This window comes from Podarcis pityusensis, assembly GCF_964106645.2.
Source record: "Podarcis pityusensis genome assembly, chromosome: 15".
NCBI lineage: Eukaryota > Metazoa > Chordata > Lepidosauria > Squamata > Lacertidae > Podarcis > Podarcis pityusensis.
In genome coordinates this window covers 16,045,758-16,060,611 of record NC_138040.1, presented here as the reverse complement: position 1 = coordinate 16,060,611, position 14,854 = coordinate 16,045,758, and the positions used below count along the sequence as shown (strand labels likewise).

At 51.0% G+C, this 14,854-nt stretch overlaps 1 protein-coding gene across 2 annotated transcripts in view; it reads left to right on the top strand.

Moving 5' to 3' along the window:
• FSIP2 (fibrous sheath interacting protein 2) overlaps positions 1-14,854 on the top strand; it is a 40,001-nt gene that overhangs the window by 6,751 nt on the left and 18,396 nt on the right. The window contains exons 9-17 of one of the 2 annotated variants that reach the window (XM_080983829.1): positions 556-660; positions 836-981; positions 1,556-1,613; positions 2,782-3,381; positions 4,263-4,384; positions 4,983-5,061; positions 6,363-6,444; positions 7,054-7,090; positions 7,490-14,306. In XM_080983829.1, the coding sequence (XP_080839955.1) occupies positions 556-660; positions 836-981; positions 1,556-1,613; positions 2,782-3,381; positions 4,263-4,384; positions 4,983-5,061; positions 6,363-6,444; positions 7,054-7,090; positions 7,490-14,306 (8,046 nt within the window). Of the gene's footprint in view, positions 1-555; positions 661-835; positions 982-1,555; positions 1,614-2,781; positions 3,382-4,262; positions 4,385-4,982; positions 5,107-6,362; positions 6,445-7,053; positions 7,091-7,489; positions 14,307-14,854 lie in introns of both variants that reach the window. The other variant, XM_080983828.1, reaches the window with a different exon arrangement.

The window sequence follows — 14,854 nt, the reverse complement described above, 5'->3', positions numbered from 1 at the left end:
TTGCGCTGCTTTTAAGAACTTTTGCAGCCGTTCCCTGTTGCTGGTTTCTGCCTGTTTTACATGATACACTGTATAAGTTTCCTTTTTGTTTTTCTTTTCTTGCCTTACTATTTATTTCATAAAATTTATACACCACTTGATTGTAAAAAACAACAACTTCCTCAAAGCAGTTTGCAAAAAAGGTGAAACGGTGAGATTTTCAACAAGAAAAATTAACATGTAGAATTTAAACTGTGTGCCTTTGTTTGGATTGATAAACTGCTGAGAGAGTTCCATTGAAATATGAAACCCAGTGCTTTTTTTCCTTGGGGGTACATATACCCCTAAACATTTTGTAAATCTGTTTGTCCTCATTGAGGGGCAGTATTTCAATATGAGTAGGAAAATGAGAGTACACCTAAACATTTTTAAAGAAAAAAAAAACACTTTCCATGACATTTCCTGCATGTCAAATGCAGAGGCTAAACGCCGCATTTGGGGGCTTTTCTGCTCCACCGTAGACATCTCAGCTATTTTAGAGGCTGACTATGATTATGATTATGGTTATGATTAAAGACTCCTCCTTGCCCAAGACAAGCACCGAGGAGGCCAGTAAGACCTCAACAATTGAGAGGAAGTCCACCAGCCTCCTGGACAAGAAAGGACCAGAGCTTCGAAAAGGTACATTCTGCTTTTTTGGGGGGTGCGGGAAAAGGAACTGGGAGCGGAGTCAAGGCTAGGGGCCCCCCAGAGAAAGACAAATGGTGTGCTTCACACTTGTCCAAAGCCCCCTGCCCGCTGCCCATCTTGCAAGGCTGTTCACACCCGCCTCTTCTCCTTCTCTGACCTATCCCAGTTCCGGGAGGAAGCACCAGTGCGACCAGGCTGGGGAGCCAATTGTCCGCTGCCAAAGGGAAGAATGGGACTAAGCAGTCCATGACAACCCTCTTAGCCTTGCCCAATGCAGAGGAAGCCGCAAGCAAGTCTGCCACATCCCTGGAGGTGAGTAGACCTGGTGTCAGAATCCAGTGGCCGAGTTGTGCTCTGAAGGCCACCGACCCAGGAAGAGGGCAGCTGGCCTGGCTGTATGAGGGCCCTATATGTTGGAAACAGTCAACAAACATTTACAGTGCATGCAGTGATGGTCACTAGTTTAAAGGGCTTAGGAAAGAGGATTGGCTAAAATAATGCCATGCAGGTTTTGTTCTGCCTCCATAATAAATCCAAATTACCAGTCACTGAGGACCTACAAACTGCCTATATATATTAATATGTGGTATATAAATCTTGTTAAATAAATAGTGGGGAAAATATGCTCTCCTTCCCAGTGCTACCTGGAGATGCTATTGGGGGTTGAACTGGTCCTCTTTTGCATGCAATGCATGAGTTGTTCCATCAGGCCATTCAGCAGGGCCCCTCCCAGGGAAAAACTGTGCTGGGCTGGAGGGTTCTTGAGACTCATCCAGGATGGCTCTTTCTGTGTTCCCAGAGGGAGTTTTGGGGTCTATTGCAGCCTAGTTCCAACCCAAATGAGTCTGTTAAAATGCCTGCCTTTTGTACTGCTTTTTCTTTGCAGCATGAAGGTGCTGTTAGCGAGAGAGACCTACAGAAGGAGATTCTTGAATTGGAGCCAGGTGAGAGGCACTTCCTGGTCTCATTCCGCAAGGTGGATGAGGGTGCAGGGTATGGACTGTGGGGATTTCAGTGTCTTTTGCTGAAACACTGGGAGAATTTGGTTTTATTTTGGGGGCCAGGGACAAGGGCTTAAAGAACTGGGATATTTTGAACTGATTGATTCAGGTGTTGCCAGCACAGCATCTCTGAGTACCCCCAAAAGCCTTGCCTGGTGCCCATTGGGCAAAAGCCAGTGTGGTGTGATGGCTTAGTGTATTGGACTTGTTGGCTGGCAAGCAAATTATAGCTATATAAAAGGAGAATTCCTGGATGCTAAGATCCATGTTTGGGGTGAGTACTCTGGTGCGAGAAGCCCAGCAGAAATTTAAAATCACGAAACATGCTGCAAGCTAAAACATGGAAATATAGGCTGTTATGCCTTTAAAATATGCCCTTCTGAGTTCCAAAACAGCCCTCTCTTCCCCCAGCATAGTAAAAGACCATACATTTGGTATGTTAAAAATTGTTTACTTACAAATTCTCCAAATGTCAGATTCATGTGTTTTTTCACATAGCAGTAAAAAACCAGAGGCAATAAAATTTGGCTTAGTTACACAGTAGTGAAAGTTCCTAAATTATGGGTATACGAACACAAGAAAGGCTTGTTAGAGCCATGTGGTTAAGCAGGAGCAACCAGATCAAATCCACTTCACATGCTGAGATTCTCTGGTTGACTGGAGTACAACAATAGGCTTGATTACCTTCCTCCCAACGTGATGGGGAGTGATCTAGCTAAACCTGACAGGACAGCTTACTGTATGACATTAACCCCTTCATGCATTAATTAGACATAAGCATGTTGGTTATATGAGGCTGATTATCCTACAGGACTAAGACCTGGGTGTGACCATGGTTCAAATCCCCACTCAGCCACGAAACATTTAAAAGGTTGGCACAGAAGCTGCCTGCTGGATCTCTAGTGGCAGAGAGTTCCACAGGACGGGGCCGATGACACCAAAAGCTTGGTTTGTGCAGTTTGTTTACATTTTCAGGTTCAGTACTTAAAAACAAGTCACCAAAATCTCGAGCTGTCATTTTATTTATTGCCTGCCCTTCACCCTACCGTCCCAGGGCAGCTTCCAACATTAAAACTCACCCATCTTAGATGTCACCTTTTGTCCTGTGCAGTGGGCGAGGCCATCTCTGGTCCAGGCGGCGGCAGCAGCAAAGTTTCCTTCAGCTCCGGCAAAGACCTCGCGTCGCTGACCAGTAACACCAACCCGCCGACAGAGATTGCCTCCAGTGTCGCAGAAAGCATGAACGAGAAAATCACACCCTCTGCCTCTGGCGGAGTCATCAGCAACGAGGGTGGCGTGTCAGGCTGTGGATCGGCCGGTTGCGGAAGCAAGGGGTCCTGTTGTGGATCGGCTGGTTGCGGAAGCAAGGGGTCCTGTTGTGGATCAGGCGGTTGCGGAAGCAAGGGGTCCTGTTGCGGATCAGGCGGTTGCGGAAGCAAGGGGTCCTGTTGCGGTTCACGCGGTTGCGGAAGCAAGGGGTCCTGTTGCGGATCAGGCGGTTGCGGAAGCAAGGGCTCCTGCTGCGGATCGGCCGGTTGCGGAAGCAAGGGGTCCTGCTGTGGTTCCGGCGGATGTTGCAGCAACAAGTCTGGCTTTGGCTCAGGCCGGTTGTACAGGCATAGTGGGAAAGTGACCGGTGGCTACGATTCCAGTGGCGGCAGCAGCAGCAAGCATGGAGGCAGCGGCGGCAGTGGCAAGGTCCCCGTCGACGGTACGTTTAATGGCTTGGCAGAGTGGCAGGATCAAAGCTTGACCTGAAATATACAGGGCAGGGAGGAAAGTTGTGGATTAGATTCTGTGTGCTTGCAAAAGTTTCTGTTTTCCAGGTGTTTAAACAACCAGGGAGCTTCCCTGAGCGTGGAAGTCTCCCTGTTCTAGACTGCCAAGCTCTTAGCCACAGACTGGCACTGGAGCAGAAACAGGGGACAGAGTTAGCCCATCACTGCCACACAGCTTTATGTGAGGCACACACCTTATGCACATGCAGAATGTAAGGAGAACCTGCTGGTTCAGGCCAATGTCCCATCTAGCCCAGCATCCTGCTCTCACAGTGGTCAGCTGGATGCTAAAGTGGGAAGCCCTCCAGCAATACCTGAGTGCAACAACAGCACTGTCTGCTTTTAAATCACTGCAACTGTCAGGGACTGGCTAGACAAAGAGGAGTAGCCAGGGAAGCTCCAGGGGAGGAAAGCTCAGACCCCAGGGATTGGTGGTGGGACACCAAGGAGAGGTCAGAAGGAGAAGAGCAGGATGCTGAAGGGCTCAAGCAGAGGCTGATAAGGGACAATTCATAGGCTAAACTCACTACTGGTCTTCCAGCTGTGCTGAACAGAAAGCAACAAAACCATTAAGCTCTGCAAACAGGAATCTTTTAATTAACATTGAAGAGGACCATTGCTGAGCAGGTCTTTACAGTGAATATGAAAACTGGATCTTGGGCACAGGGAGATATTGATCTTGGTAAGCAACCCTAGAATTGCAGCATCAGTGGCAGAGTGCCAATGGAGCACCTGGGTGGGCAAAGAGCCAAGGTCAAGGTTTTCCAGATCTCTGTGCCTCAAATGCCAGTTATGCCTCCCCCTTTCGTTCTAGGAGTGTCCAATCGATCATCCTCGAAGCCTTCCAACAAAGCCAACATCTCTTCAGCCACCCCCCATCATACTGTTAACGAGGGCTCTGGCAAAGGGAAGCAGAAGAAGCGAGCAACCTTAATGGTACATGGTTGAAATGCTCCACGACAAAAAGTTAAAAGCTGCCCAGAGGAAGTAGCATCAGGCTCAAAATAGGTTGGGAGTCGCTAGGGCTTGTGTGGGGGAGAGTGGAACAGATCATCTGCTGGCTGACCGATGGGAGATGTTGTCTCAGCCAAGGACCAAAGACACCTGAAGGTTCAAGGAGGCTGGCAAGACCTTTCTTTCCAGTGGCTCCGCCCCACCTGGGAGGCCATCTACAATCCTTAAAGGGCCCACAGCTTATTTTTCAGAGCCAGTGAGGCATAGTGGTTTGAGTGCTGGACTAGGACTTGGGAGAGACCAGGGTTCAAATCCCTCAGCCAGCCACAAAGCCCACAGGGTGTTGTTACCTAGGGATCCAGTCACTGCCTCCCAGCCTAGTCTACCTTATAGGGTTGTTGTGAGAATAAAAATTTAGAGGAGGGGAACCATGTACACCGCTTTGGGCTCCCTGGAGGAAAAGAGTAAGATATAAAGGGATTCCTCAAACTTTGGGGTGGCTTAAAATTCATCTGGCAAAGCCGCAGGAGACTCTCAACAGATGCTAACAAATACTTCTGCTTTTAAATGTCTGCTTTAGTTTGCCCAGAGTGAGAAGGAAAGTCAGCCCAAGGAGAGGAGCTCAAGCAAGAAGAGGAGAGTGGAGAAGAGCAAAATAGGTACAGAGCATACTGAACACAAGCCCCACATGGCGAGAGAGGCAGGTTGGTTGCCTTCCAGGCTTCCGGAAGTGGCCATTTAGTATCCTAAGCATCTCATACTTTATGGGGGGGTGTGTGTGTGTGTGTGTGTGTGTGTGTGTGTTTGACATATGCTGTTCGACAGTGGAACTGTCTCCCTTGGGAGGTTGTGGACAGAGGCAGAGCTAGTTGCTCCGGCACCCGGAATGGCACCTGGGGGCGGGGCTAGCTGCCCGCGGGGCAGGGTCAGCATCCCAGGAGGGCGGAGTGGCAATGTCACTCCCCCTCAGGGATGACACTTGGGGCAGACCGCACCCCCCTTCCTCTGCCAGTGGTTGTGGACTCTCCTTCCTTGGAGGTTTTTAAGCAGAGGTTGGGTGGTCATCTGTCATGGATATTTTAAGAGATTGAACTATCAGATGATCCTTGGTGGGGGGTTAGACTATAAGACATTTGGGGTCCCTTCCAACTCTACAATTCTATGATTCTAGAGTGTGTGTGTGTGTGTGTGTGTGTGTGTGTGTGTAAACACCCACTGATTTGAGCCTGTTCTCTGCTCCCCAACCTTCTTTTAAATGGAAAAAGGGTCAGCTTGAATTCTTGTGAAGTGGGAAATGTATTTCAGCACTGTCTGCAGGGGCTCAGGTGACCTCAGTCGCTCAGAGCGCCTTTTTCATGCTCCAGCTGGTTCGCTAGCCCCAGCTTCTTTTGGACAGAGGTGACTTGACCACTGTACTCCACATGCTCTGGTGACTTCCCTTGTCACCATCGCATTACCACTATCTTCCCATGGGATTGGAGGTGGGGAAGAAGAAGTGGGAGAGAACATGGGTTCCTAGCAGACTTGAGTTCCAGGATTTTTAATTTCACAAGTCAAGCCCTGGCGGAGGGTGTGGCCAGCCCATGTCTTGACCCAGGTCTGAGCTGAGAAATGGAGGTCTCCACTGAATGTAGCTTTCCCATCATGGATTTGGCAGTGCAACTCACAGAGCTAGACACATTGGAGGCCTCCTCTGTTCAAATTATACCTGCAAGTCTGTGGTCTGGAAGCAGATTGGATATGCCCTGCCCAGGCTTGATTTATGAAATTAGAGAGGCTAGGTCTCAAGTTTATTTCAGTTCACGCATAAAGCCCTGTGCAGGGTGCATAAAGTGGGCCAAAGGGGGAGAGGCATTGCCCCATGTGCCCCCTCCCTCACTGTTTCCCCACCACCACTAGCTTGGATTGTAGTTGCAACCCGGATAGGATTATTAATCCCAAGGTCTATCTCCTCTTGCAGAGCGTATGGCCTCAACATCTCAGGAAAATGAGGATTCTGAGTCCTCTTACTCAGCTTATATCCACCAACTGCTTTCTACTTCGTAAGTGCCCCAGAGAGAATTGGAATGAAGCATGATAAGGAATTTGCATAGTTCTCCTCTGCTCTAGAGAATGGGTAGCCAATGTAACTGCCTCCCAGATGTCCCCCAGCTGCAGCTCACATCAGCCCTGCCAGCCAAGTGAAATACAGCAATTAGATTTTAATTAGAAATGCAGACCATCTTTCAAGAAAGTGCTGTTGTTCGAACTGCTAGTGAGAAGTAGGGACCCTGTTCAAGAACAGGCGAGATGTGCCTAGCCTCTGCTTGGTTATTCCCACCCCCATCGTCTGCTTTCCCTATGCTAATCTGCCGCATGCAAACTTGAAAGCCTTGTTGTTGCCTTTTTCACTTGCCAGAGCTATGGCTTAGGGGCTCTGGTGGATGGATGTGATTGATCCTGCTCTGGAGTTCCCTTCCCCTTCTACACCAGAACTGGCCACAACAGAGTTGTCTCAATTGCTTGGGCCAGGAAGCTGTTGCCGTGATACTCACTGGTGCGCGAGTTGGCCAGATCACCCCTGAAAGAATTGAAGTGGCCCAATCCTAGGCACATGTAAATACAACTTCACTCCAACATTTTGACTTCCTCTTCTTTTTCTTTTATTTCAGAGACCAGTCTGGAATCCGGGAAAGCCTAAGAGGAAAAGTAGGTTGCTCCATGAATTGTGCTGATACATTACATAGCGGATGAGCTGAGCAGTTTTAAAAGGTTCAGTCTGCCATCTTGATTTGAAATGGCGTCCAAGTTGCATATCTAAGCATAGCTGAAACACTCATCAAACTCAGGAATGTGCATGGAAAATTTGGCTACAAATTCCTTGAGTTTTGATTGGGAAAACATTGCACAGGGAGGGGTTATGCCCCCACAGTTTTGCCACCCAATCAAATTCAGAGCCTCCCACCTGCCTGACTATTTTTGGATGAAAATCAAAATGTTGGGTGCTCTGTTGAGGGACCCTCCCTAAACATCATACCTGAGCCAGTGTCTTCTGCATGTGAAGTCAATCACCCCTTTTGTCTCTCTCCCGCTCCCTCTCCATAATAGATCTCTGCTCCGGAGCTTAACAGCATCATCCAGAATATAATGACCTGGGTCGTGTCGGCCGTCACCAGCATCCTCTACCCGGCCCTCACCAAGTTTGAAGAGCGGGTCAGGACCAGAGTGTACACCATTTCTGAAGAGTCTGTGCTGTCCTCGGACAACTCCAGCAGCTGCAGCAGCTGCAACGAGGACCTCTATGAAACCTACAGGACCCTCCCCACCATGTCTGCCAGGAAGGTCAGCTTCACGGACACCAGCATCAAGCCCGCCACCTCGAGCGACCTGCGGACCATCAGCGGGAAGCCTGCTTCCCTGCTCTCCTCCAAGTCCTCCTACACCTCTTTTACCAAGAGCACCCAGGTCTCGCTGGACACTGACCTCATCAAAGGGAAGCTGAAGAGAGGGAAGACGGCCATATTTCTGTCCCCGACCAAGCACTGTGGGCTTCTGTCCACCACCACCAGCATGCGCAGCTCCAAATCGGACAGCCAGATCACCCAGATGCAGAAAGGTCCCGTCGACAGCCCTGAGAAGCCAGGCGCTTTGTATCACGGCAAGCGCAAGTGCATGATGTCGAGGGGTCTCTTTGGCAAAGATACGACAACTACTACCACGACTGGCACCACCACCACAGACACAGAAGGGCTTTCCTTTGTGGAAGGAGAACAAAAGCCGCCTCCTCATGGCCCTATAGACCAGAGAGAGGGCATCTGCTTGAAGGACCTCAAGAGCATTTTTGCCGAGCTGAAACTTCCCCTCACCAAAATCACGGCCATTATCCTCGATGACGTTTTCAAAATGATACTGGTGGACCAGGGCTGCTCCGTCAGCATTTCTGTGGAGGACCTCCTGGAATCCATCTCCGAAAGCCTTTTAGGCAGCCAGCCTTCAGGCCAGCCAGTTGCCGGGTCAGTCTCCAGGATCGCCAGCTTTGTGGCTGCTGACATTGTGGAAAGCGTGCTCAGCAAGCTGCACTCCATCACTCAGAAGAAGTATTTCGAGACCATCTCCAAGGATGGCTTCATGGCTGAGTGCAAAGTCATGTGCGTCATGGCATCCGGGAAGCATTCTGCACCTGACCCGTCCTTCTGGCGGTCTCGGATGCCCCTGTCCCTCGAGTCGACGTATGAGATCGCAGAGGAGATTGTCCAGATTATCATTGAGAAGCTGAAAGTGTTCGCCACCTCGAGCCAAACGAAAGTGTCCCAGTTTGAACTGTGTGCCAAGATTAAAGCCATCGGGATGCCTTTGAATCAGCTTTGTGCATCAGTCCCACCGCACACGGTAGAGTCCGAGGCAGCCAACGCCCTAGTGAAGGACACCATCCGCAAGATAGTTTCCAAAACGGTTGCTTCCTCAGAGACAAACCTCCTCCAGTATGTGGAAGAGATGATTGCCAGCATCTTAAACTTCATCCAGAAGCAAATGTGCCCAGAAGGGACACTACCTACCAGGGAGAGCTCGATTGTGCTTCAGCTAATCAATGACGTGTTCAACAGCTTGAGTACAGAAAAACTCCAGGGTATTTATCCAGCGGCAAAACCGAGACCTTGCCTCAGATTGCAGGGGGAGCTTCCCAGCCGCGGAGCCTCTCCTGATCCCAAGGCTGCGACGGTAACGGGAGCCACACATGTGTCAGGTGAGAAATCGCCGAGGAAGCCGTTCTCTCCCGTTAATGTCCCCGGCATGGTCATTTATTCTGAGATGGAAGCGGAGGAAAAAGAGAAAAGGGAACCCGACGGAACTTTGTCATCGGTCAACAAGGAGCGGCAAGTGCTGCTGACAGAAGAGGCCCCGGATAAAGTAAGGTATGAAAGCTTTGGGCTGGAATCCCGGCAGTGGAACAGACTGAGCCCCAAATCAGCTGAAGCGGAAAAAGAGGGCAGGACTGATGCAAAAGGTGCAGAAAAGGACATGGAGCATTTCGTCCAAGACGCCATTTTCTCGTCTCTCGGAGGTCAGCAGAAAGGACAATGGGCCACAGCTGGTGAGTGGTCCTTGGAGCAGGCCTTGCAGAAAATGGAAGAGGACTTCAAGGAGGAAGAGCAATCTCCGATAATCCGGACCGTGTGGAATCTCTTGAATGAAATGTTCCAGCATATTTGGGCTGAACAACCGGTTTGGCCCCCTGGCCCTCCTCCTCCATCTCTTGCCCACATGGACATCAGTCGGTGCCCGCCTGAAGAGCAGCCAGCCTCCAAAGGGCACACTGCCAAGCTCAGGGCTCAGGCTGTGATCCCGGATGCAGACGTCAGCACTTTTGCCTGCGATCTGGTGAAGACGGCGTTTGAGAAGATCTCACGCGCCACTCAAACTGAGGCGGAGGGCATCCGAAGCAGGCACTCGAGTCTGATTATCACCGACATCTTCCCTCTTAATGTACCTGGAGATGCCAGCAAAAGTCCACCGACGGTGCATTTCAGAGAACCAGAGGCAGCTTGTCAGTCAAGACCTGCCCAGGAGCAAACACAGACCAGCCCCACAAGCACTGCAGAAGATTCAGCCAGGGCTAGCCAGCCCGAGCATCGCCTTCCACCCAAATCAGACCTGGCTAACGACCTGGTGCAAACATTTATCTCGAAGCTGGAAACCTTTGTCACCTGCAAAGTGGAATCCCAGCTTTGCTCAGACATGAAAAACCTCAAAACGTGCATCAGTTCAGACTTCTCCTCTGCCATCCAGCAGGAACTCAGGCGGATGCTGGCGAATCAGTGTGGGGGTTTGCCCAGCTGCTTAGAAGGCATTTTGAACAGTTCTGTTTTAGGTGGGAAGGAAAAGGCGCTGCGGTCGTCTCACGCGAACTTAAAACCATATGCCCAGGAAGTGTCCAAGATGGTGCTGAAGAGCCTGAAGCATGGGCTGGACAGGGAAGTGGAGAAGATTTCCATGCCTCCCGTTATATTCTCCGAAAGCATCGCCGCCAGCCAGATCGTCAGCCTGGTTTTGATGGTCTTTGCCCCTTCGGAAGTGCAGTGCTCCTTACCCCGGCAAGACAGCATTTTGGAGAAGCTTTTCAGGAAGAACCCTGACTACAAAAGAGATATCCAGGCCCAAATCCAGAACACAGTTGAGATGTTTTTAAATGAAATCTACCAGACTGTCATGTTGGATGTGGGAAGCGCTTCGCCTTCTCCCTTGGCCACCGAGAAACTTCACACACCTGGGACTTCTAAGGCAGGAACGCTCAGCGCCAAGAAAGTCCCCTCTGCTCCTTTGGTGGGGAAACCCGACGTCTCGCTGGTTTCCCATGACGTGGTGGACATTGTGCTTGAAGATCTAAGCTCTGGCCTTGCAACTGTTCTGAATACAAGGGGAGCCCTCTCTGACCGACTCCAGTGCCTCCTCTTTGACCTTATTCAGAGGACTGTTGAGCCTCTCACTCAGCTGGCTGGACGAGAGGCCAAGGGCGGACTCAGGAGCCATTTCCTGGATCACAAAGCAGATCGCCACAAAGTTCCAGGCCTGACAAAAGGCAGAAAGGCAGCAGAGTTTGGATCCAAGCAGCTATCAGAGTTGAAGGACTGTTCCCCAGAAAGGATGGCAAAATACTTAGTCGACAACATTTTCCACAGGCTGGAGCTGTTTGCCGAGGAGAAGCTGGAATCTGAGTTGGCCACAGATGGTCAGCCGAGAGCCGGAGAGGGCAAGGCGGGCAGCCACCGCAACAAAGCCAAAGTTGTCGTCCAAGAGTCCCTGTCCAACTTGAGACTCTGTGCTGAGAAACTGACCAGTACCATCCTGAAAGTCATCCAGGCGGACCTGGAACGGGAGATGCTTTCTTGCCAGAACATCATCCCGTATGAAGAAAACGCCTCTGCCAATGAGCTCATGAATGACCTGCTCAAGATTTTGTCTGTCCAAATAGCTCTGACGGAAAACGAGGTTCAGAAAAGGGTTCTGAAAAGGATTTTTAGGCAGCAGCCGTCGGGGCAGAAAGGAGGTTTCCCACTGGTGACGGGAGTCGAAGATGTCCTCAATCAGGTGACCCAAAAGGTTGTGGGCGAGTTGGGCCACCTACCGTCTTTTCGCACCGAGGCCTTATGCTTTGGTTCCGAATCAAAGTCTTCTGCCTATAATGGGGTGATAGATGCCATCTCCCAGGCAAATGCCGGGAGTGTAGCTGGCGAAATTGTGGACAGCGTGTTCACAAAGATCTACTCCATTGTCATGGAAATGCTGTTTGGCTCAAGGGATGGGGACACCTCAGGCAGAAAAAAAGACCCATCTGTGGAGGCATCTTCCCCTACAGGGAAATCAGAGATCCAGAAGATGACTCTGGCCCTTTCCCAACTCCACCCTACACCACAGACCATCGGGGAAGAACTGGTCCAGAATGTGCTAAACAAAATCGCCTGCTTTGCCGCATCCAATTTGGAAGAGGTCCTCCCACAGTCTATGCAGCAGAAGCGGAGGAGGCACTCCGGCTTCCAGTATGAAATGCATGGTGGTGACGGCATGGCAGGGAGGCCCCAAGCCTTCTCCGATGACTCCGAAACCTCCCTGATGAGAGCGAGCTTGTGCAAGTCAGACTTGACAGTGTACGCAAAGGATGTCGTCGGCAAAGTCCTGGGAACCATCATTGATGATTTCAAAACCGAAGATTACCATCGGACAATACTACGGGTCAACACCTTATCGTCGGAGCAGATCTCCCTTGCGAGTGATCTAGTGCATTCCATTGTGCAAGACCTGCACATTGACGGCCCACATTCACACGTGCACCAACACACCACCGCCAAGTCTTTCAGGATGGACAATGGGCAGATGTATCTCCAGATTGAGTCGACCACAAAGGACATCCGGGGTAAACCCAAGTGCCTTTTCTACGAGGACTTTCTGACTTACCTCAAGCAAGTGCTCCCCAAGGAAGGCATCTTGAAAGACATATTTGAGCAGCAGCCGCTGACCGACGCGAACATCAACGAAACCCTCAAAATGCTGCAAGTGGCGGAGAGCATCGTCAGCGAGGTTCTAATGAGGACCCGAGATCTTGAGTCGTCTGTTTGCATCCTGAAGAAGACACACGGAGAGCTGAACGAGAGGCTCTTCTGCTGCAGTTTCAAGAGATCGGAGGCACCGGGGCTTTTCCACAGTGATTCCCAGGCCGAGATCGGCTCAGTTGCCAGGGACATTGTGGCCAGTGTGTTTGAGAATGTGCATAAGTGTCTGATGAGCAGCATTCCTGCTACGTCAGACGGGTTCCCGGGGAGGAAAATCCCACCCAAAGGCCGAAAGAACCGGTTCACCCAACCCGATTTTCCTTTCTATAATGTTTCACTGAAGGGGGCCATGGATACAATCGACAAGATAGCCAAGGAGACAGTGGAGTGCACCGTCCTCATGCTGGAGACCTTTGTGGCCCGGCATTTCAGGCGGGACTTCCGGTGCAACTTTTTGGAAATTGTGAAATTCCCGCTGGAGAGCCTCTCGTTTGCGCAGTTGACCCGCTCTTTGGATTCTCTCTCGGCCCAGGTCGGGAATGTGGCGGAAACTACAATGGATGGCTTTCGGAACAAGTTGCAGGGGGAGAAAGAGAAAGGAGGGCTGCCAACTTTGGGCTCGACCCATAACTTCCTGGACTTCTCCAGGCTGGGCAGTGCTGTCACCAAGGAGTGCATTGAGACAGCCATCCGGCAGGTGCAGATGCTCCATGCCGAGTTGAACGTTTACGCCAACAACGCCGTCAGCAGTGTCCTGGAAATTATCAAGCACACCTTGGACCGGGAGCTCACCCAGAAGGAAGCCACCCTGTTCTGCAGCTCCTCGGAGAGTCTTGTCCTCAGCGAGACCATCAGCGTCATGCTTGACCGCTGCAACGAGAGCCTGACCGAGATCACGTCCGAGCTGATGGTGGAAAACCTGCAGCTGGAGATGTCGGGGCAAGCCTTTGGCAAGGACAAAACCCTCTTTCAGGATCTCGCCGCGTCGCCAGGCAATGTGAAAACTACGTCCAAGAAAATCAGGAGGATAGACACGAGGGATAGCTTCCCCCCGATCAACGTCCCCGGGATGGTGATCTATTCAGAAGAAGAGGCCGAGGTGCAGGAGGAGACGCCCTCCAAATTCCCTTCCGTCTTCAGGTATTCGGAGTGGGATGCTCACGTGGGGCCAGAGAGGCACCAGTGCTTGCCTGGTTGCCTGTCGGCCCCCAGGGTGAGGCCTTCTGGAAGACGGAGGCAGGACAGGGTCTCCAACAGATTCCGGCTGGATTTCCCGGAGGACGACTGGCTCCCCAGGCAAAGCTCCATTCCTGAGGGGACCATTTTGGAAAAGCTGTTTAAGAAAACAGGGGACTGTGAGGCTGTCCCAAGACACACTAAAACCGGGCACCGGAGCAAGGTTGGCACCATGCACCAGCATGAGCCCTTTGCCAGAGGCCCTGCACCAGAGAGCGGCTGCTGTTCCGCCATCTGCCCTCTGAAGCTGGGCCACGCCGCCGAGGAAATTGTCAACACCCTTCTCTGTGAGTTTGGTGTGGAGAGCGAGTCCCTGTGCTACGAGAAGAACACGCACCTTTTCCCGCTGAGGGAGGGCTCCAAGCCTGGGGTGCACGGCTTGCTCAGCCGGTGGGATAAGAGGCAAAGCGATTCCAGCGAAAGGGCAACGACGGAGGAAAGCTGCTTCTTCATGCAGGAAGGGAGTAATTTGCTTTCCAAGTGGGAGAGCAATCAGTACATCTTCAAAAGCAAGAGTCCGGACAGGCATAAAGACCTGGAACTCCTCGCCTGCTTCCACGTCCCAGACCTCTGCGAGATCCAGACGTTGGCCAACCATATTGTCCTGAGTGTCATCAAGGAGCTGATCGCCTTCCGGCCAAAAGGTAAGCCTTGGGGCTATGTTGTGGCGGCCCCTTTCAAGGAGCTGACTTATGCTCTGCGGCAGTGGAAAACAGGGATGGAGTCAACAGTTCGTTTGGGTTCCTTTTGGTTTCTTGTTTCCCCCGGTCTTAAATCCGGTTCTTCACATTTCTGCAGCATATAATCATAGGATTGTAGAGTTGGAAGGGAACCCCAAGGGTCCTCTATCCCAACCCCCTGCCATGTGGAAATCCCAGCGAAAGGATCCCTTGCAGGCTGGAAATACCGTTTAAAGTTAGTAAAAAGCTTAACATTACTTATTGTGATGTAAATTGGGCTGATTTGCCTGTTTTATACAGGGTGCAGAATTTAAAAAATAAATAAATACATAATACATATTGTTGGGGGCATCTTGAAAGAGATATTTGAGCAGCGGCTGCTGACCAACGCGAATATCAACAAAACCCTCAAAATGCTGCAAGTGGCGGAGAGCATCGTCAGCGAGGTTCTGATGAAGACCAGGAATCTTGTCTGTTTGCACCCTGGAGAAGGCACAGGGCGAGCTGAGTGA